The sequence below is a fragment of the Peromyscus californicus genome, unplaced genomic scaffold, assembly GCF_007827085.1.
Source record: "Peromyscus californicus insignis strain IS unplaced genomic scaffold, ASM782708v3 Scaffold_7__1_contigs__length_154581171, whole genome shotgun sequence".
NCBI lineage: Eukaryota > Metazoa > Chordata > Mammalia > Rodentia > Cricetidae > Peromyscus > Peromyscus californicus.
This window is the reverse complement of record NW_026294595.1, coordinates 94,572,385-94,595,160: the sequence shown is the minus strand read 5'-3', so window position 1 is coordinate 94,595,160 and position 22,776 is coordinate 94,572,385. Positions and strand designations below refer to the sequence as shown.

Genomic DNA, 22,776 nt, shown 5'->3' with positions numbered 1-22,776 from the left:
TAGTAGGAAGCCTCTGTGCAAAACCAGATCTGTCCCAGGGGCACAGGGACCTCTACCACCCCAGCTGTGGAGCAATGATAGAGGCCCAACAGGGGACCACCCTAGGTTTCACAATACCTGTCTCTGCTTACGGTACCCACTGTTGACTGCGCAGCTTCTGGCTGCCTTGGATGAGAGCAGACGGGAGGGAGGAGAGGAGGGTCCCAGGAGCTCTTTCTTATTCAGTGTCAGTGTGGGTCCAATCTGGTGGCAGAAGCCCCAGTCTGGGGTTTTCTTATCTTGAGGCACTTCAGTGATTCTTCCCAGGGCCACTGGGTCATGTGCCTCCATGTAAGTGGTGCCCCTCGGGGGGTCCTGCCATTAATGGCCCTACTTGGTCCTCTCCTAGCTGGACCATACATTGCCTATGCACATGATGCCCTTCCTACAGACCCGTTCTAAGGGTCCTGCCCGTGTGGACTGTTCCTGATGGAACCAAGCACCCACAAATGTGGTCCTGCTGGCAAGCTCTCTGTCAAGACGATGCAAGGCCAATGACCTTCCCGACCCAGAATCCTGCCAGGCCCATGTGACTCACCTCAGACTATGGGGCTTGTCTTTGTAGGTCACCTAGAAAAAGCTGGGCCACCAAACCCAAACTGAAGAAAACAGGGAGTCCCCTGGGTCCCAGGAGTGCTAAGGATTTCAGCTGGCATGGGGCTCTGCCATAACTGAGCCAGCTGGGCATCGCTGTCCTCTGGTTGCTCTCTTGCTACCCACTCACTTGCTTTCTCTTGGGCTTATCTGAGGCCTCACTTGATTCATGAGCATCTTAATCCACAATGACCCTTCACCCACTGTTCTCTGTGCTGACGTGATCTTCTTGGAGTTGCCTAATTCATGGCCAATGAATTACAGATGGTTGAACCACAGTGTTGATAAAATTCCTTCCTAGGGGAAGACATGAATAATAGCTACCCCTCTTCCCAAGCTCTCAACAACTAACTGAGGCATGACCAGAGCGCAGGTGAAGGGTTAATGACAGGAGTGTAAGGGCTCCTCCCCCGCAACATCAGAAAATCTTTAACCCAGCAGGGATGATGGCTTTCTCATAGTTACATAGATGGAACGCCCTTCCCTAGTGTCCCCTCTGCCTACATGTACTCGAGCACGGAGGCCACATGCCATTAAGGCGGAATTGCCCTCAACAGGTAGAAGGGAGACTCTGGGTACTCCGGAGAGGGTCTCATGTCCCTCCTCCCCTGGGGGTGTAAACAGTCAATAAGGTCATCTGTAATAATCCTTTGGCAAGGGGGCAAAGCTGAACTCCCCAAGATGGTGGCTGCTTGGCTTAGAGGACAGTCCTTCACATTTGAGAACTTGTGGATACCATAGGCCACTGGGTTCTCTTGGCTCAGCCCACCTTGAGACATAGGAAAGGCACAAAGGGATGGTGTGTAGACTGCTTCAGCAAAGGACAGCCCTCTCTGGAATGTCTGACTGTGACCATCTCCCCCTGACCAGTGAGGTCACTGGTTACGCCTTGTCCCCAGTTTTATCTGCTATTCTTGGCATTTTGTCCCTGAAGGGGAGATAACCAGCACTACCCCCCACCCTACCCCCGGTGATCTGCCATTCCATGATTGCCAAAGGCCCAAATCATAACACCAAGGACAGCAGTAGACAAAGGCTGTTTGGTCTCTAGAGGTGTTCCCAAAAGCCTGGTCCTGGCAGTATCACCATGTACTAGATTGATGAGTGGGGTCAGGGGTCAGTGCAGCATCTCCAGGTTTGAGAGACTGCTGGAGAACTCAGGGGCTTGGGGTCTCTTTGCAGGAGGAGGCCTCAGTCTTCTGGCGGCTCACTGTGAAGGTCGTGGAGGCTCGGAGTCTGCCTAGGGCTGACCTATGTGAGTGACTGTGGGTAGGGACTGGATCCCAAGGGAAAGGACCAGGCGCTCTTCGGGGTAGGGCCTGGCTGCCCTCGGTGGACACCGAGGTTGCCATAGGAACCTGGGCAAACCCCCTGGAAAGATGTACGGAGTTCTCTGTCCTCTGACGGTCCGTTCCTTGACTTGGTCAGTGAGTGAGGCGGACCCCTATGTGACTCTACTGCTGCCAATAGCCCCTGGGATGAAATTCAAGACCAAAACTGTCACCAACTCCAGTCATCCTGTATGGAATGAGACCTTCAGTTTCCTCATCCAGAGTCAGGTCAAGGTAAAGGTCGGGGTAGCGCTAGCCCCTCACTTGTAGACAGGCCTTGCCGCTTCCCTCCACAGGAGGACCTCGGTTGGGATCAAGCAGGGTTGCTCCAGTGTTCACAGAACTCGGGGGAGGGGGGGTGTGTACGCGCTCCAGACTCTATGTGCTGTGAGCAAGAGAATTCGTGACGGAATGTATGGGGCTGACGTGTGGTCAGCTGCCGCTTCTCCCTTACTCCGTCTATGATGTGGGACTAGAAAGCGTTCCTTTCTAATGGGGCTAAAGGGGAAATTGTGCAGGGAACTGTCATGCAGTGCTTGGCACTCGCCTTCCGGTGTGTTAGGGAACTAGCAAAGCAGACTGGTTGAAAACCTCCCCCAAATTTAAACAACATTTGTTTATGCTGTGTATGTGTGCCTGTGTGTACCACAGCACACGTGTGGAGGCCTGAGGACAACTTTTGGGAGTCCGTCTCTCCCTCCACCACGTGGGTCCTGCATGTCAGTTTTGCCAGGAGGTGCCTTTACCCACTGAGCCATCCTGCCTGCCCCCAAAGACATTTAAAAATATTTTTTGTTTGTTTTTTTTAAAATTTTTTTCTTGTTTTCTTTCTTCAGATAGGGTCTTGCTAGGTAGCACTGGCTAGCCTAGAACTCACTATGTAGACCATGCTGGCCTTGAACTCACAGAAAACCACCTGACTCTGCCTCCAGAGTGGTTGAATTAAAGGGGTGTGCAACCGTACCCAACTTAGTTTTTTGTTTTTGCTTTTTTGTTATTTTGTCTTTTTTTTTTCTTTTTCCCAGAGCTGAGGACCGAACCCAGGGCCTTGCGCTTGCTAGGCAAGCGCTATACCACTGAGCTAAATCCCCAACCCCTGTTTTTGCTTTTTTAAGACAGGGTTTTTTTCCATAGGTTTGGATGGTTTAGATCTTGCTGTGTAGCCAGGCTGGTCTTCAACTTACAGTAATAATAAATCAACTTACCGTAACTTTGCCTCTTGGCTGCTAGATCGCAGACATGATCCACCATGCCCTACCTAGGAAGAAAATTCTTCAAGGTACATACGTGTATACATGCATGCATACATACATACTCGAGACAGACAATCATTGTGTAGTTCATTCAGACTAACCTCAAATTCATGGTCCTTCTGCAGCAACCTCCCAAGGGCTGGCATTACAGGAGTGAACCCCCAGTCTGGTTTTTTGTTTTTTGTTTTTGTTTTTCTGTGTAGCTTTGGAGCCTGTCCTAGAACTCACTCTGTAGCCCAGGCTGGCCTCGAACTCACAGAGATCCGCCTGCCTCTGCCTCCCGTGTGCTGGGATTAAAGGCATGCACCACCACCGCCCGGCCCCAGTCTGTTTTTATTCTTGGTAAAACAAAACTTCTAAGTCCCAGGATAGATGGAGGAGGAGCTTATGAAGTCCCACCCTATCCGAGGAACTATTGGCAGTTGGTGGCTAAGTTGATGGAGAAGAGTTCATTGTCTTTCGGGATTTGGACCCTGAGAGGCTACCATCCAGTAGTGGTCCCACACTTTGTCAATACAGGCAGCACTAAGTGGACTCAGTAGGTAATAAATCAGAGAGAGAGACGGAGAGAACATGGGAAAATGTGAAAATGGGAGGAATTGGGGGTAAAGGAGGAACTGGAACGGGGGGGGGGTCATCCAAGCACCTTATATTCTTGTACGAATATTAAATAAAATAGTCAATGATTTAAAAAGGTGAGTAGGAACTAAGGTCTTTTCTGGATTTCCGTATACTTGTTTTACATTTGCATGTGAGCTACTGTTGCAGTGAATCGATACTATGTTATGTTCCTGGTCCTTAGAACACTCTAGAACTGAGTATCTGTGACGAAAACTTAATTATGAAAGATGGCATCTGCTTTAAAGTTTCCTATGATGTCTCAGAAATCTCCCCTGGCCAACTGCTCCAGAAAACCTTCCGCCTGAATCCTCAGGTGGGTGAGAAGGCTCCAGGCTGAGGACTTGCTCAGCTCTTCCTGGCTGCCAGGATGCTGTTAGCTGCACTCATTCACAGGAAACAGGCTGGTCTAGCTGCTGTCGCCTCCAGCCTTACCCCATGCCCTCAAAACACTGCTCAGCGCAACCACGAGGGGGCAGTGCAGGCCCGTCACGCTTGCACAAGGGATTCAGACCTGCCTGCCCCACCTGCCAAGTCTGGTTTGGCTTCCTGCTGCTTGCTTGGGGAAAGGAGGGTAGAATTCCGGGCCTGGGGACCTCCTCAACAGGGACAGGAAATCGGGCCTGGATATCCTCAGGTCACCTCTGGCTGCGCTTGTCTTTTGCCTTCAGCCCCATCAGGGTTTGGGGACCCAGAAGGGAGGAAGGTCTGTCCCCTGCAGACCTACTAGCTTCAGGTATTTTAGCAGGTAGCTTATCTTGCCCTAGACCTCTACTTCCTCAATTTTGTATTGGAAATAATCATAATAGCACAGCTTCCTCAGAGATGGCGGGATAAAGCTTTTGAGAGAACAGGGTCAACTGTAAATGTTGATGACTTGCTCACCCTCTTTGATTACAGGGACCAGAAGAGTTAGATGTGGAGTTCCTGATGGAAAAAATGTGAGTAAGAATGAACAGCCCAGGGAGTGGCTGGGGACACAGGCTGTACTCAGGAAACTGGTCCTGACCCAGATTCCTTGTCCATCTGTCCTGCTGAGTCACCCTCCTTCACCTCCCCTCCCCTGCCAGGAGGTCTGGGTCTCCTCTTGGGGTTGAGGAGGAGGGTGGCTGGCATTGCCCCTGCCCCGGGCTCTCCTTTCATCTTGCCCTCCGTAGTGGCGTCTCCCCTCGTCTTGAGTCACCCAGGGAGATGCGCTGTGGATGGGAATGAGCAGGGAGAGGGTGGGTGAGTGAGAACACTTTTGCTTCTGTGAGTCCAGAATGGATGCTTTGACTTTTCCAGGTTGGACCCTCCAGAAAACCTCATCACCAACAATGTTCTTGTGGTAACGACCTTCCTGTGACTCATCGGAGGAGATTCAGAGGAGGGGAAATTGGGGTTAGGATTCTGGGGTGTGAAGGAAAGGGACAACACTGGGGTAGGGCTTTGTGGTCCAAGTACCCCAGACCCCCAACCAGGGGGTAACCTGAAGCTGTGGGCCTTAGAGGAGTCTAGAGCTGAGAGGCACGTGGAAAGAGGGCAGGCAGCTGTGCTGAGAAGGTTCTGCCTTCTGACTGGATAGCTGAGGGACTGTTGAGAATATTTAGGTGCTTTTTGATGATGCTTAATTATGTGTAATGAGCACAGAGTCCTTAGGGATTAACTTGCTTAAAGTCATAGTGAGTCCTGTGTGCCAGGCCCATCTTCATTCATTAATACTGAGGTCACTGAGGTTTGGAGGGAGTTTCTAGTGTGATGTGCTAGCCTGCCTCTTAGCTCCTCCTTAAGATCCCATGAAACTGCAGTGGGTAGTAATGGCCACAAGGTGGCGGGCGCTGCATGGGAAGCTGTCCATTGGGTGCGGGGCTCCTAACAGGCATCAGGTAAATAAAACCTGGAGCTGTCTCCTGGGACGCACCTCAGCAGCACTCACCCTCAGGGCTTGCAAGTGCCAGTCTGATGGCTAGTTTACCTTTAAAAGGAATTCATAGTGTAGCCTGGCACCATGCACATGTCTGTAATCCCAGCACCTGAGAAGCAGAAGCAGAAGGCCATGAATTTGAGGCTAGCCTGGTCTATACAGTGAGTTCCAGTCCTGCCAGGGCTGCATATTGAGACTTTGTGTCAAAGATAAGACAAGATATCTCTTACAGTAACGTGACTCCCACAGAAGTTGTGCCTCCTCTGAGTTGTGGGGGCGAGCAGTGGGGTAGTTAGAGCCAGCAGTTGTGTTGGAAGGACTGGTTACAGCAGCATCAAGCACTGAGCTCCACAGGGAGGTTGCTGAAGGCAAGTCAGTGGAACTGAGGATAATCAGGAGACGTTTTGGTCACTGTGGCTCTGACACCTCCTGAGGTTCCCGCTTGGTACTTGGGAGTCCGAGAGCTGGGGCTTTCAGAGCTTCCGTAGGCTCAGTAAAGCTAAGAGGATGGGGTGGAGACAGGCCGTACAGATGCTCCACATGGACAGCAGGTCAGAGATGGGTGAAGGGTTTCCTGTCCAGTCCATTCGGAACCCCTTCTTGTTCTGTGTGCGGTGGGTTTGGTTGAGGCTCAGTGGGACCCAGAGTTGAGGTAGAGGGGACCTCAGCTTACCCTGTGGATCCCTTGCCTATGATGTGTTCTGTCCCAGGCCAGAGAACTGTCATGCCTGGATGTCTGTCTGGACAGAGCTGGGAGCACCACCACAGCAGCAGGTGAGAACTTCTGAACTCTGCCTGGACCACAGGGAGCATAGGCTGCTGGGAAACCTGCAGGGTAAGGGGGCGTCTCTGCCACAAGTGGGAGTCCCATGGGTCTGTGACATGCAGCAGGCTGCTTACTGTGGTCCAGCCTCCACCTCTACAAATAAGCACTGTCGCTAGTATCCGAGGTCCAAGATGGAGTTCTGGGCTCTTTTTCCCCTTGTTCTCGTCTATTCCATCTCTTCCCTAGGTCAGGACAAACTAGAGCTGGAGCTTCTGCTAAAGGGGTCATATGAGGACACACAGACATTTGCCCTGGATACAGCCTCTGCCTTCAGCTTCCACTACATGAAGGGCCAAGACACAGCACTGAATGGGTGCCTGAGGGTGAGTCCCTGCTCTCCAACTCTCCCATCACCCTTAGCCTTTAACTAGCTCCCTGCCCTTTCCCCTACGAAAGCCAGGCCTTTTATGTTCTTGCCAGCCTCTCTCAGTTAGGCCCCACCCCCTAGAAGACCGGGAACATCACCGGGGGCTTGGGGGACAGCTACATGGTGTCAATCCGTTAGTGCTCTGATGACTTCCCCATCAGAGGGCTGTGTTGGTGGAGTAAAACCTGTCTATGCCCACGCAGTCAGCCTGTGCAGCCTGACCTTGCCCACCCTCCCCCCCACTGTCTCATTTTGTTCAAGGTCCTTCCTGATGTCCCAGCCATCCTTCTCTCCTTTTGCTTTTCAAACATGCCAACTGCTTATGGGGTCTCCTGGCTCCTGCAATGCCTCCTCATCTTCTTCCACCCCCGGCTCCTCCTCCCCATCTTAGCTCAAACAACACCTCTTCAGAGATGGCCTCCATGACCATCCCAGACAGATCCCCATACCCCGCTTTGTTCACAATATCCTACCTTATCACACTATGCTGTGCTGACATCATTCCATTACTGACATCAGGTCAGCCATTACTGACCTCAGTTCATTACCCATTTCTTTTCTTTGAAAACTATGTTTAGACAGAGTCTTACTTCTAGTACCATGCCTTTCCTGGAACTCACTCTGTAGCCCAGGCTGGCCTCAAACTCAGAGATCCGCCTGCCTCTGCCTCCCAAGCGCTGGGATTAAAGGCGGGCGCCACCACTCCCAGGCATGACCCATTTCTTCACAAATTGACACATGTGATTTCGTGAGAACAGTGTCTTTGCAGGTAGTCTCAGCCATCATTATTTGTAATTATAATTTGTTTTGTATTATCAGGGAAGGACTGTCCTGTTTGCGGTTTAGACATTCAGAATTGGTTGAATGAATGAATGAATAAATTAATGAATGGATGAATGTTTCCCTTCAGAGCTCTGGAAACAATGGCTGGACCTCCTACACCTCAGCTGTACCCCTCAATGTACCCCTGAAGTCCTTGACCACAGGGAAGGAGGTGACTGTAGACGTTCCTGCTACTAATGTGAGTGGCCTCAGCTGGAGGGAAGGTGCCAGGAGGGACGGAATGGAGGTGCTCACACACCCCAGAGAGACCTGTCTCCCGTAGGGTCTAGGATATTCCGAACAGAGTCTCTTGCTTTGATTTCAGGGCCCAGAAGTGAAGCTTCAGCTTAAGACAGACTACTGGTAAGGACGCCGATCTCTGTGGGGACAAGGCGGGGGGGAAGGTGCTGTGCAATGGATGCTTCCTGCAGGTAGAGAGGGAGATTTTTTTCAGAAGCTCACCATGGGCTTGGTCACCCAAGGAGTGAGCCATGCAGTTTTCTCCTAACCCTGGGACTCTCCACCATCTCAGCCCTAAGGAGCTGGCTGTGCGGCTGGGCTATGGGCTCTGTCCCGAGGAGCAGGCCTTCCTGGGCAGGAGGAAGCAGGTGGTAGCTGCCGCCCTGAAGCAGGCCCTGCAGCTAGACGAAGACTTGAAGGAAGATGAGGTTTGGGGGTGCAACAGGGATGTGGGTATAGAAATTTGGGGCTGGCCTGTGCCCTCTCAGTCTCCAAAGAATGGAGTTGGACTATTGGGGAGGACGGGGTTCCTGTTCTCTGTGGGGGCTCTGCTGTGGGCTGAGGGTTGTCCCTCAAACTCTAACTCCATCAGGCTCTAACTGCAAGGCCGTTGCCTGGAGACAGGGAACAGGCTGGGTCCCTGAGTGAGGCAGAGGACGGCTCATTCCCTTCTTGTTAAGCTGGTCTGCATCTCTGTGTGGTCCAGGTCCCTGTTGTGGGCATCATGGCTGAAGGAGGAGGTGTCCGGGCTATGATCTCACTCTACGGCCACCTATTGGCGCTTCAGAAGTTGGGCCTCCTGGACTGTGTGACCTATTTCAGTGGCGTCTCAGGCTCTACGTGGTAAGGGTCACAGAGACTGGAACAGCGGAGATGATCAGAGCCCACAGTAGGGCAGAGTGGAGGCCCTTGTATGGGGATCCCATGTGGATAGAGCAGTGTAACCTGATGGTTTCTCATGAGGAAGAAACAGACTTGCCGGGCGGTGGTGGCGCACGCTTTTTAATCCCAGCACTCGGGAGGCAGAGCCAGGCGGATCTCTGTGAGTTCGAGGCCAGCCTGGTCTACAAAGCGAGTTCCAGGAAAGGCGCAAAACTACACAGAGAAACCCTGTCTCGAAAAACCAAAAAAAAAAAGAAACAGACTTAACCGGAAGTCCTGCCAGGATCACAGTGAGGCCAGAGGGCTTTTCCTAGGTACTACGGAGCAGGAAGGAGAGGGCCCAGAGGAAGCTGGATTTGCTTTTGGCAGGCTATTTGCAGGCTTGGATGACCTTGAACAATTTCTCTGGCTCTCTGTTGGTTCATCTCCCAAACCTGTGTAATAAGAGGCACACACATAGGTTGACAAGAGGCAGCCCATGCAGGCAGTGGCCTAAGGTGGACACACACACCAGGGCCGCCGGCTGGCCTCACAGTTGATGCTTAGGGCTCACACCACTTTCTCAGGGAGTTTCCCTTCTTGCTTATACAGTACAGGTAAGGAAATTAAGGTAAAAAAAAAATTCTTTTATACTAAGCTGGGCATGGTAGCCATGCCTGTAATCCTAGCACTCGGAAGACTGAGGCAGGAGGATTGCCGTGAGTTCCAGCTGAGATCTTGTCTAAACAATAAAGGGGGCCGAAAAGGAAAAAGAGGAATACAAAGAAAGAATGTTCTTTACACAAAGATAACAACGCCCACTCTCCAGCCCGTCCCCACTACAATGCACTGGACCATTTTGCTATTACAGATTCATTCATTTGAGTCTCACTGACACGTGACATTAGGGAGCAAAGGAGGGGTGAAAGTCTGAGTGACAGCTATTGACAAGGACAGTCTTAAATGGCCTCAGGACAGGCCCATGGGGGTGGGGGTAGGGACTGATACTGTCGAATATAATAGCCACACATAGGTGGAAGTTTTCATGTTTGGAGTTCAAGGGGAGCCCTGAGGGGGACTGTTGTTTTGGGGTGAGAGATCATAAGACAAATTATAGACGGGCAGACAGCAGCATGGGGGGGGGGCAGCTCTGAGAAGAAGCAGGCCCACAGGGCAGGGTGGGCGCTCCCTCAGAGGAAAGAAGAGGGAAGGAAGTGACGTTGCCTTCCTAGGTCCACAGTTGGCCATTGCTGTTTCTGAGCTCAACAACATAAATTACTGAAGCCATTTTTACTGGTTTCCTGCTGACTTTCTAAAGTAGCTACTGAGAGACTCTAAATTACAGATGGGCTGGAAGTGTGCTCACCGTTGAAGCACCAGAGAGCACACAGGAGGCCCTAGGCCGAGCTTCAGCCCTGCAAACAAAACCCAAACCACAACAAACCTATACAAGGCCCATTTCATACCCATCCTGGACAGCCCAGGACCGGAAGGAAGTCCCAAGGCACCTGTCCAGATGGACTTTCTAGGCAGTGGGAGCCTCGACAATCCCTCCTTTAGGGACTAGACACAGGGTGGGACCTGTGTGCTGGACCCTAGCTTTTATCCCCTTGTGACCCCAGGACAATGGCCCACCTGTACCAGGACCCAGAGTGGTCACAGAAGAACCTCGATGGACCCATCCGCCATGCCAGGGAGCATGTGGCTAAGAGCCTATGGAGGGGATTCTTACCAGAACACTTGGCAAGCTACCACCAGGCACTGAAGCGTCGGGCAGAGCAGGGCCACGCCACCACCATAGCGGACCTGTGGGGCCTGGTGCTGGAGTCCAAGCTGCATGGGCAGGTACGCTGTCTGTGCAGCAGCATGGCATGGTCATGCCTTCAAGTGCATCTCTTGAGGGTGGAAGAGGTTCTGAGAGAATGCATTGGGTCTCAGCACTTGAGAGGTCAGGGAAAAGGGGTTCAGGGCCAGCAGAGGCTACATAATCAATGTGAGGCAAGCCTGGTACCCTGGGGGACTCTGTCTCAAACAAATAAACACACAAAAAGAATGTGAGGGTTAGTGTCTGTCCAGTGCAGAATGCTTCCTTTCTAAGTAAGTTCTTACATTAATTGCTATGTAATGGAAATTTCTGGACCTCCCAAGAACTGGAATTCAGTCAGTTAAGCAAGCAAGGCTTTTGCGTTGGTTGAGTTGATTATTGGAATGGCATTTGATGTATAACTCAGTATGAGATGTTATTTTTCTTCACCATCAGGGTGGTGTTCAAAGCATAGGCTTTGGAGCCAGATTTCCTGGGTCCTAACCCCAGTGCATTTTACCAGTGGTGTGTCCTTAGGCAACTAGTTCCTCTCCCTTCCCCTCAGTCTTCTCATTTGTGGAGAATGAGAGTTCTTCAGAGGTTGTTAGTTGAGCACTGTTAGTCGTTACAAGTCTATCCCGTTGGCCCAGCAACGTCATGACAGAATTGGTTAGATGAATACTTGACTATGGTGTTCCTTTTAGCAGTTTAGGGATTTGCCGGACCTTACACCACTACAATCCCGCGATTGTTTTACCTCACATAACCATCTCAACAACGTTTTAAAAGCTTCTGACACCTGGGAGATGAGAAATGACTTTCAAAAGTAAAACAAGGCCTGGGGGATAGTTTGGTTGGTAAAGGCTTGTAAGCACAAGGGCGTGAGTTCAATCTAGGTGTCTGCTTGTAAATCCCAGCGCTGGGGAGGTGAAAAGTTCCTGTGGCCCACTGGCCAGGCAGCCTAGTACTTGACAAGTTCCAGGCCAGTGAGAGACCCTTTTAAAAAGAAAATTTTAAAAAGGTTGCTGGTGGCTTGGGCCTGAAGAACAGCACCTGAGGCTGTCCTTGGTAGATTTGGAACTATTTCTAAATGCTTCTTCTAGCCCTCCAGGCTCAAGATGGCATTTCTGCACTCAACACCTCCCACAAGTGTGGAGAACACCAGGTGGCATTTTACTTATAAGTAAACATCTGAGTTTTGAGGATGTTTCTTCTTTGTAAGATCATTTTATTTCTTATTGGTGTAGATTTGTTGTATAGAATAATGGGTTCCATATGACATTTCTGTCTGTAATCATGGCCTTAGCATATTCATTCTTTAATACTCTCTCGTCTGCACCCCCTCATCCTCCTGGTCCCCACCCTCTTCCCAGATAGTCACCTTTCTATTTTCATGTTTTTAAAAACAAATCTAGATTCCGCCTGAGAGAAAATACGTGCTTTCTGAGGCTGGCTTGTTTTGCTAGACACAGTGACCTATAGTTGCATGCATTTTATTCTCTGTGGCTGAAAGAACTCCATTGTGTATATACCCTATTTCCTGTGCCCGCTCATCTGACGGTGGACACCTAAGCTGGCTCTGTAACTTGGCTATCATAAACACTGTCGAAATGAATACGGTGTCACAGCTGTAGTGTGCTGACTTAGAGCCTTTGGGCAGATGCCCAGAAGAGGTCCAGGTATGGTAGTTCTCTTTTTAGGTAGGTGTTTTGGTTTGCTTGCCTTTGTTTTTGTTTTTCTTAGGACCTCCACACTCATGCCCATGTGACTGCTCTGATTTACATTCCCAGCAGCAGTGTGTTGTCCCTTTCTCCTCAAATCTTCTTTAGCATTTATTACTGCTCCTTTTCTTGATAATAAGCACTGAGGCTTGGGTAAGATGGCCTCTCAATGTAGTTTCGACTTGTATTTCCTTTATGGCTAAGGATGCTGAATCACATATTTATCGGACATTTGTGCTTCTTTTGGGAATCTGTCCAACTGTAGATTAGATTCTGGGGTTTGGAGTATTTAGTGTTTTGAGCTCTTTATATATTCCAGATACTAATCTCATTGAGCCGCTGATGACATTTTCCCGCTAGTCTGTAGACTGTCTCTTTATTGAGTCACTGATGACATTTTCCCGCTAGTCTGTAGACTGTCTCTTTGCTCTGATGGTTGTTGCCTTTGCTACACAGAAGCTAATTTATTAGATTCCCATTTGTTAGCCAGGCGGTGGTGGTTGCATGCCTTTAGGCAGGCAGATCCCTCTGAGTTCAAGGCCAGCTTGGTCTACAGAGTGAGTTCCAGGACATCCAGGGCTGTTATACAAATAAACCCTATCTAGAAAAAGGAAAAAAATAAAGAACAGAAAAAAAAAAAAAACCCAAATCTGAATAGAACCAAACAAACAGAAGAAAAAGAGCCAATAAAAAACACAAGAAACATATATAGACACAGAGACATACATGTTCACAGACATAGGAATCCCATGAAACACAAAACCAGAAGCTCTAATATATACACAAAGGACCTGTAAGATGAAGGAATGAGAAGAGGAAGGAGGAAGAGGAGGAGGGGGGGGGGAGGAGGAGGAGGAAGAAGAAGGAGGAGGAGAAGAAATGTCCTGACAAAATCTTATGAGACAAAGAACCTCCAAAGATGCCACTGAGTTCCTTTTGTGTTGGCCTTCTACTGCTGGGCCTGGGGCTGCCCTTGAGCGGACTGTATTCCCAGTGAGAATTGTTGGAGACAACTGAGTTTTCATTTCATCTCCAATGAGATTCTGTTGGAGAAAACTAAGAGGCTGTTAATTGGAGAGGGCTTCTAAGTTAACGATGGGGGCATGTGTCTACCTCTGTCAGCGCTGGGACCCGTCTGGCGCAGATCTGCTCAGGCCCTGTGCATGCTGTCAGTCTCCGTGAGTTCTTATGGGCATCGGTCCTGCTGTGTGTAGAAGGCCTTGTTCCACAGTACTAATTCTGCTGACCAATGAGCATCTGTTTGATTCTTCTTTCAAATTATTCTGGCTGCTCTTGGCCTTCTGCTCTCCATAATAGAATCAATTAGTCGTGTTTCCCTATTAATATTAGGATTCTAATTGAAATGGCTTTGAATTCATCAGGCCCATGTAATTACTTAAAATGTTTTTATTGAATTAATGTGCCCTGTGTGTTCTTTAAGTTCAGATTCTGCTTAGAATGTGCTGTGCTTTTACTAACTGACTTCTGTCTGGTGGCAACAGCTAATTAACACAGAAGGAGGAGCTTATTTGACAGGACATTTTATGAGGTGCTAAAATAACACAGTTTGATCCCAGCTATAAAGAAAACTTTTATTTAATTGCCATTTGATCCTCTAATAATGACTTCAGCATGAGTTTATGGATATAATTTGCAGCAGTCTTTTTGAGACAGTCTCATGTAGCCCAGACTGGCATCCAACTTGCTCTGAGGCTGAGGGAGATGATGGAGCAAGGATGTCAGGAAGCAGTGGAAGAAGCCTGGACTTGAAACGCAGTAAAGTGAACCTCAAAAGGGCATCGCGTCCTTGGCATAGTGTAGAATGTGGGCGAAAAGATTGCTGTGTGCTTCTTGGAAAGGGGTGTGTGTGTGTGTGTGTGTGTGTGTGTGTGTGTGTGTGTGTGTGTGTCTCCCTCTGTGTCTGTGTGTGTGTCTGTCTATATGTGTGTCTGTGTGTGTGTATGTATGTGTGTCTTTGTGTGTATCTATCTCTGTGTCTGTTTGTGTGTCTGTGTGTGTCTATGTATGTGTATGTATGTCTCTGTGTGTGTGTGTCTCTCCCTCTGTGTCTGTGTGTGTGTCTTTATGTGTGTCTGTCTATGTGTGTGTGTCTCTGTGTGTATATCTCTCCGTGTTTGTGTGTGTGTATATGTGTGTGCGTGTCTATGTGTGTGTCTCTCTGTGTGTAGCAATCTCTCTCTGTCTGTGTACGTGTGTCTCTGTGTCTGTGTGTGTCTGTGTGTGTCTGTGTGTGTCTCTGGGTGTGTGTCTATGTATGTGTGTATATGTATGTGTCTGTGTGTGTCTGTGTGTATCTATCTGTCTGTGTATGTGTGTGTGTATGTGTGTCTCTGTCTGTGTGTCTGTGTGTGTCTATATATGTATGTGTGTGTCTGTGTGTCTCTCTGTGTGTATCTATCTCTGTGTCTGTTTGTGTGTCTGTGTGTGTCTATGTATGTGTATGTATGTCTACGTGTGTGTGTGTGTATGTGTGTGTATGTGTGTGTGTATGTATGTATGTAAAGAATGGGGAGGAGGGGAGGAGCTGTTGACATCATAGTCTTTGAGAATGACCCTCCCTGGAGATATGGTAGACTGCACATGGAACTGATCAGAACTGGCTACACACACCCACTCATAACCCCTGGAGTAGAGCCTCCTCACCATCCTCTGTGTCTCTACCCTGCCCTGGCCCTGTTGGAGTTACTGCCCCTAAGGCACCCCTACTCACCCATGTCCTCATGCTTCCAACCCTAGGTGAGAGACCAGAATCTGTCAGGACAGAGGGCTGCACTGGAGCATGGTCAGAACCCTCTGCCCCTCTACTTGAGCCTCAACGTCAAAGAGAACAACCTGGACACCCTCCACTTCAAGGGTAAAGTCCTACCCATTCCATCCTCTATCTATTCCTCCATGCCCCGAGAGTCCCCAGAGAACCCAACAGCACGACTCCCGCACACAAGGCTAGCTTCTGGAAGGATACTATCGTCGATGAGCCCAGGAGCCAGCCAGGGAGCACTCTATCCTTGGGGGTGGGGTGTCTGTACATGTGGACGGGGTAAGTAAGGATGCTCACCAAGGAGTCTGCTCTCCTCAAATCTGCAGGGTTGGTAGCAGATGGGGGAGCCAAAGGCCTGCCAGGGCCGCGTCACTAGCCCTCAACAGGGAGTTGAGCCCCACCCCACCCCCGTCTGCCCTCCCTCCTCACGTCTCTACCTCTCTTTCCCATCCCATTAGAATGGGTGGAGTTCTCTCCCTATGAAGTTGGGTTCCTGAAATATGGAGGCTTTGTCCCTCCTGAACTCTTTGGTTCTGAGTTCTTCATGGGGAGGCTGATGAAGAGGCTTCCAGAGTCCCAGATCTGCTTTCTGGAAGGTGAGTGGAAGCCTCTTCCTGCGCAGGACTCCTGTAGCTCAGGACTGGGTAGAACCCCTGGGTGAGGGACAGGTGGGCAGTGAGGAAGACCCACTGAAGGAGCTGCTCTCTCCCCATGCCCATTTTCCATTGGCACCCAAGAGTGGGGATCATTTGGTGTCCGTGTGGGAAAGACAGGGTACAGGGACCTAAGGACTGTGTTTGGTTTGGGGAATGTGGCCTTCAGGTATCTGGAGCAACATTTTCTCTGCGAACTTGATGGATATCTGGTATGATGTCACCTCTGGGAAAGACTGGAAGAACCTCATTGTGGATGTCCAGAACTCAGGTAGAAGAGGGGTGTTGGAGGTGGGAGACAGGGATGAGGCCACTCCCTTTTGGAGGCTGGTGGAAGAGAGAATGGGGAGGCATTTGGGGGCCCTTCAGACAAGCAATGTCTGTTACTCTTGATCCAGAGGATCCCTCAGCCTCAGCAGGCTATGTGGAGGCCTCCTGGCTGCACCCTGGAACAGCCCTGGCCCAGGCATTTAAGGGCTTTCTGAATGGCCGGCCATTCTACCAGCGCAGTGCCAACTTCCTCCATGGCCTCCAGCTGCACCGGGACTACCGTAATCAAAAAGACTTCTCCACCTGGGCAGGTAAGGACCATGTGTCCCCACAAGGTCAGGCTCCTGGTTGGGGTTGAGCTGTGGCTGCTAGCTGGCAGAGGTTTGCCGGGAGAGCATATGTATGTACTTCTGGGGTGTGGTCTGGAGGTCCCATTGTGAAGTCTAGGGGACCTGAATTCAGAGAGTGACCCCAGATGTAAGAAGGGGACATGGAGGGAAATGGGATCAGAGGGTGTTGGGGTTACCTGTGTAAAGGTGCCTGCTTATAACCAGCACTGCCTTTCCTATTAGATTGCCACCTGGATGACACCCCCAATCAGCTGACCCCACAGGACACTCAGCTCTGCCTAGTGGATGCTGCCTACTTCATCAACAACAGCTGTCCCTCCATGGTCCGCCCAGGTCGCCAAGTGGACCTCATACTCTCCTTCAGCTACTCCCAATTCTCGCCCTTTGAGGTGCCTAGTCACTCTGTGGGAACCCCTCTGTCTGGCTAGACCCACCTCCATGGATGAGCAGCAGGGCCACGGTGCCACTGCCTCACACTTCCCCTGACTAAGGGAGGAAACTGTAATCCACAGGGTCTTTCTGGGTCCTCGGTTGGGAAGGGCAGTGCTGGTGGCTGAGCTCTGGGATCCCAAGACAGGTGAATGGAACCTCTTTGGGACAGAATAGCTGGAGAGAGTTGGCAAGAGATCCCAAGCGCCTCCACAGCCAACTCTCAACTTTCTCTAGGGACTCTGGGCGGCAGTAATGCCAGCATGCACAGTCCCCTGCTGAAGCCTTCCCTGGTGTAAGACTCAAATGATGGTGTGATGACAGTAGGGGGTGGGTGGGAACGGCTGCTGGGTATTCATTCCCACCTATAACTTCTAACTACCCGGATCCTTGGGTTCCCTCCGAGGCCTGTGTAACTCAGGACAGGGCCAGACTGCTGTCTTGATGCTGAGGGAGCAAGTGGGTGTTGGAACAGACCCAGCATGGATCTGAGGTGACACAGCTTCCTCTCTGCTTTCCTCTGCTCCTTTAGGGGCTGCAGCAATCTGAGAAATACTGCAAAGCTCAGGGCCTGCCCTTCCCCCGCTTGGAGCCCAGCCCCGAGGACCAACGCCAGCCCCAGGAATGCCACCTTTTCTCAGATCCCACCTGCCCTGAGGCACCTGTTCTGCTGCACTTCCCGCTGGTCAATGGCTCCTTCAGGGACCACTCAGCCCCTGGTGAGGTCACCATTCCCTTCCTGTGCCCTCCAGGAAAGGCTTTTGGCTGGTCTTCAGGCTCTTTCTAGCCACGCCTCTCTGGTCTAGCCACGCCTCCCAGGTCTAGCCACGCCTCCCAGGTCTAGGGGTCTGATGCCCACACCTTTGTAACATCTTTCTGTTACTGGTCTTGTCATTGTCCTAGAACTTTGTCCTGACCCCTCTGTTTTCCTGCCCTTGTGGCCTGGGACCCCTTCTCAGGGACCTGGGCCTTTTCTTCGAGTGCCTCTCAATTTAAGCCCTCATCACATTCCTTCCTAGCCTCATTTCCACGAATTTGTCGGAATTTTATCTTCTTTGGGTGGGAAAGTCTAATGCCTGCCTTCGTGCATTGTTCCCAGTTTTCTATCTGACACCATTATTCTGAACCTTCCAGTTTTACTATTTTTTGGTTGTTCATTTTGATATAAGGTCTTTCTGGAGAGCCTCAGCCGACCTGGTACTCACTAGTGGCCTCAACTTCATAGCAATCCTGCCTGAGTGTTGAGATTACTTGTGTGTGCTTTCACACTTGGTTTCCGACTCCACCTTTTCTTCTTTTCTTTTCCTTCCTTCCTTTCTTTTTCTTTCCCAAATATGGATGTTTTGCCTGCATGTATGTCTGTGTGCCACTTGCACGCTCTGGTGCCCAAGGAGGCCAGAAAGGGCATCAGACCCTCTGGAACTGAAGCTACAGATGGTTGTGAGCTGCCACGTGGGTGCTGGAAATCAAACCCAGGTCCTCTAGAAGAGCAGCCAGTGCTTTTAATTGATCTGTTATCTTTCCAGGCCCCATTTCCTTTGCTTTTCTTTACTGGGTATTAAATCTAAGGCCTCCCACATACTAGCGAGTGCTCAGTAACTACATCCCCAACCCACAGTTGCCCAGGCTGTCTGTGATCTCAGTGTTAGACCAGGCCTTGGACTCACAATCCTGCCTCAGCCTTCTGAGTAGCCAGATGACAGGCCTTAGGTACTGGGCTTCTAGTTCTACCCTTAGCCATTCCTCTCTTTGTTGCCACCAGGAGCTTTAAGAATCCATTTATCAATCACGTTGTTCCTCACTGTGGCAGCTTCTAGCTTCCTGAGAAGCCATGGCGCAGTCCCATGGGCTGTCTGAACTGTGGGAGGCATGTCATGCTGTAGGAGTGTAAGGGTGACAACCTCCTCTTACCTCAAAATCATTTCTTACCTCCACATTTGTATTTTGGGGTGAAGGGAAAAGCAAGAACCCCTTCCACAGGGCTCTGCCTCCTCTGGGCCTGACTGAGAGGCTTCATCCTGCCCGCTTGTGGAAGGCTTTATTCTGCTCCTGACTCTCCTCTCACCCTTGGGCAGGTGTCCGGCGCAGTCCTGCTGAGCTCAAGGCTGGGCAGGTGGATCTCACAGGAGAAGCCTCCCCTTACATGATGTACAACATGACCTACAAGGAGGAAGATTTTGACCGTCTGCTTCAGCTCACTGACTACAACATGCGGAATAGCCAGGACACTATCCTACAGGCCTTGAAGACTGTTCTGAAGCGCAGAGCCCCAGAGGTGAAGCCATCAGGGATGTAGATCTGAGGCTTCTCAGGGGCCTCTAAGCCTCTGAGGGCCACACTTGGACCCTCCACCTTCCAAGGACTTAACTCAGCCTGCAACTGGGCATAGACATAATGCTGGATGGTGCTCTCAGTTCTCCAAATCCTGGGCTTCCTCTGAAGCTAGCCTCACTGTCCAGAGGAGCTGCACCCCACCCACTGGTCTCCCCTGTGTTTCCAGCTGCTTTGAGAGAAATTGAAAGCCTCCCCTGGCTTTGATCTCCTTCTTTAAGGCAGGAGTTTTCAAAACCTCCCTATGCTATGATCTCGCCATGTCTCAGTACACAAATCTCAGGGTTTGATTTATTCTTCAGAATCCTATTCTTTTTGATGATATAAATGGAATTATTTTCTCAATGTCATTTTCAGACTGTTTCTTGCTTATGGTGTTCTGCCCAGATTAGGACCCCCAAAGAGACCACTGGAGACCGAAGATGTCCAGAATGCAATAGCAAAATTTATTTCTGTTACAAGTCGTGACAGGGAACTCATCTCAAGCACTCACTGGCCGCAGCGCAGCGAGGCAGGGAGGAGTTGCTCTTTCTTGGGGAAGTTGGTTTTTATAGGCAAAACCCACAAAATTTCTTAGAGGGGAGGGGGTTAGTACGGGTCCATCCTTGATTGGTCCAGTTTTTCCCGGGCCTGGACTTTGTCTTATTCTAGCTTATCTGTTTGCCCTGTCAGGAGTTTTACAACCCATCTCCGGGGTCTGGTCATGTTATCTCCGGAAAGGGGCATCTCGTGGTTAATCGGTCACCACCAGACATCCTGACTTTGTTCTTTTGAAAACACCTGACTTCACCCTCTCCAGGAAGGGGGAACTGACTCAGTTCTGTTTATTTTTAAGATATCTCTTCCCTCAGCTCTTTTGGGTTTCTGGGAGAAACTGTGTCTGGGCCTTTGGTGGGGGTCTTTCAATGGAAATTTAGTTAGTTGTAGTTTGAACTTGCACTATACAATCTTAAACTTACTGGCTTAAGCATACTTTGGGTGGACTCTTCAGGACATTCAATTATGGACCTTGCCGCTTAGAAATAGAGATGGTCTTACTTCTTGCTTTGAATGCCTTTTATTTTATTTTCTGACCTAATTGCTGTTACTAGAACCTCTGACACAGAGTTGGACATGTCGAGAGCAGCCGTCTTTGTTTTGAGGAAGGAAAGCGTGAGACTTTCTACTGTTCTGCTCAGTCTTCTTAAGTGGTTTGGGATTGTCAGATACATGTCCCGTTCTATTCCTAGTTTGTTGAGTGTTTTTGGTTTTAATAATAAGGAGGTATTGAATTTTGTCATGTAATTTTTGTATCTCTTGGGATACTCATGTGGGTTTGTGTAGTTGTTTTTTTTGTTGTTGTTGTTGTTGTTGTTATTCTTTGCTCTTTGGGAGCCTGCTACCCGGCTCCCAAATAAATCACATGGAGTCTTATTCTTTCTTATGAATGCTCAGCCTTAGTTTGGCTTGTTTCTTGCTAGCTTTTCTTAAATTATCCCATCTATCGTTTGCCTCTGGGATTTTACCTTTCTATACCTTTCTTTCCTTCTTACTCCATGGCTTGCTGTGTGGCTGGGTGGCTGGCCCCTGATGTCCTCCTCTCCTTCTCCTTTCTTGCTCCCTGATCTTCTCTTCCCAAATTCCTCCTCCTATTTATTCTCTCTGCCTGCCAGCCCGGGCTATAATTTCTCCTGCTTAGCTCTTGGACGTTCAGCTCTTTCTTAGACCAATCAGGTGTTTTACACAGGCAAAGTAACACAGCTCCACAGAGTTAAACAAATGCAACATAAAAGAATGGAACACATTTTTGCATCATTAGGCAAATGTTCCACAGCATAAACAAATGTAACACATCTTCAACTAGTATTCCACACCAGGTTTGTTCTTTATTCTATAGTTGTATATTTGTTTGTTTTGCTTTGGGTGATTGTTTGTTTGAGACAGGGTCTCACTCTCATCCCTGGCTGGCCTGGACTTCACTATATAGACCTGAATGGCTATATTCACAGAGAGATCTGCTTGCCTCTGCCTCCCCAAGTGCTGGGATCAAAGGCGTGCACTCCCATGCCTAGCCTTATCCTATATTCTATTCACATGCCTTACATATATTTACTGACCTTTGGATGTTAACCACCCTTAAATCCTTCATGTGTATTGCTATCACATCTTTTTTGTCTCCTATACTTCACACATACATACACACACACACACACACACACACACACACACACACACACACACACACACACACACACTATGGCTGCCTTGGCTTGAGGTAGGAAGCAAAGTGGGAATTTTAGGACAGACTTCAGCTCAAGGATTGCCCTCAGCTGATGACCTTGCTCAGGGTCTTTCTCCATCTGCCTCTCCTGTATCTAGCCTTACCTTGCTTTTCTTTCTTCATATTATCATAAACTTGTTTTCCTTAGCCACAGTGCTGGTGAATTGTATTGGTCATTGTGTTTCAGTTCATGTGGGTACTGTGTGTTATTCCTCTTAGTTCTCACTATGATCTATTACGTTAGATGGTGTTACCATCTCACTGTGGTCTATTACCTTAGATGATGTTACTATCTCGCTGTGGTCTATTACCTTAGATGGTGTTACCATCTCACTGTGGTAGCTAGGCATGAGAGCAGAATAGAAGCTGTGTAGAGCGAGAACTGACTCAGAAGAATAAAGTGTATGGACTAAGGAGTTTCGTGTACATAGATGCATTTCCTATCATCAAAGATTAATTATCAGCTGGTTGTAGATTCCTTCTGGACCCTGGGAGGGGACTATTGAGGGCTGGACTCCCATAGTCCTAGTTATCCTAGGAGTCATCTTAGTAGGTCTGGTGGTCCTAAGGACCTTCCAATGTGTAGCCAGCTGATCCAAAGTATGTAAGTTGAGTGGGCTAAGGGCAGTGTGTGGAGCCATTCCTTTGGGCTGTACAGACCTGTGCCTACTGTAGCAGTGATCTAGAGTCCTAGGGAGACATGGCAAGCTGCAGCATGCCCTTGCCTTGGGGTTTGAGTAGCTCCAGGCTTCCAGGCTCTCGAGTATGAGGGGCATATAGGTAGGGAGAGCAAAGACTCCATCTATTCAGAAACCTTCAGAAAGTCAGAGAGTGCTGGGGTGAGATCACACAGCACCCTGGCTGAGGCAGGCTGAGGCCACTGCCATATCTAGCACATGAATGTGCATATGCCTGTTGTCACTCCTTGAAGGCCAGGAGACCCTGTCTTCCGCATCCTAATCTGGTGAGGACTGACATCAGCAGGTGTCAGGCCCCCACCCACGGGTGTCAAGGTACACTGCATAAGGCTCTTCTTGCAGCCCATGGATCCCTCCTGGCCAGGCAGAGACATGAAACCCAGTGGGCTGTCCCAGCCTATCCCAGTTCTGGTCCAGCTCTGCCCTCTGGTCAGCACAGGTGGTTGCTATGGGAATGGCAAGGACTGGACTACTGATATCTTTTATTTTTCCTGATCACAGTTATACACATGTTAACAAAGCAGGGTGGCATTGTGTGAGAAAACTTTAAAAAGTTTCCAACAAAGAGACCGAAAGAAAATAACAGGAAAGCGACTCTTGATAAAATTCCACACAATTTCAGAATTT

The 22,776-nt window shown here is 49.5% G+C and overlaps 1 protein-coding gene across 1 annotated transcript; it reads left to right on the top strand.

The window, feature by feature from the left end:
* Positions 1 to 4,386: 4,386 nt before the first annotated feature.
* Positions 4,387 to 19,532, top strand: Pla2g4d (phospholipase A2 group IVD). The gene is made up of 17 exons (XM_052725967.1): positions 4,387 to 4,571; positions 4,736 to 4,776; positions 5,120 to 5,162; positions 6,449 to 6,512; positions 6,751 to 6,887; positions 7,842 to 7,952; positions 8,079 to 8,116; positions 8,286 to 8,421; positions 8,700 to 8,836; positions 10,477 to 10,699; positions 15,137 to 15,254; positions 15,617 to 15,754; positions 15,981 to 16,082; positions 16,210 to 16,392; positions 16,654 to 16,820; positions 17,393 to 17,579; positions 18,936 to 19,532. Exons 2-17 carry the CDS (start codon positions 4,766 to 4,768, stop codon positions 19,154 to 19,156), a joined length of 2,016 nt encoding a protein of 671 aa, XP_052581927.1. The 5' UTR covers positions 4,387 to 4,571; positions 4,736 to 4,765; the 3' UTR covers positions 19,157 to 19,532.
* Positions 19,533 to 22,776: the final 3,244 nt, after the last annotated feature.

Bases quoted from the DNA above. Each gene is read 5' to 3' on its own strand.
- Pla2g4d (XM_052725967.1), top strand. The intron at 8,117-8,285 runs GTAAGGACGCCG...CCACCATCTCAG, and splicing joins CAGCTTAAGACAGACTACTG to CCCTAAGGAGCTGGCTGTGC. The intron at 8,837-10,476 runs GTAAGGGTCACA...TTGTGACCCCAG, and splicing joins GGCGTCTCAGGCTCTACGTG to GACAATGGCCCACCTGTACC.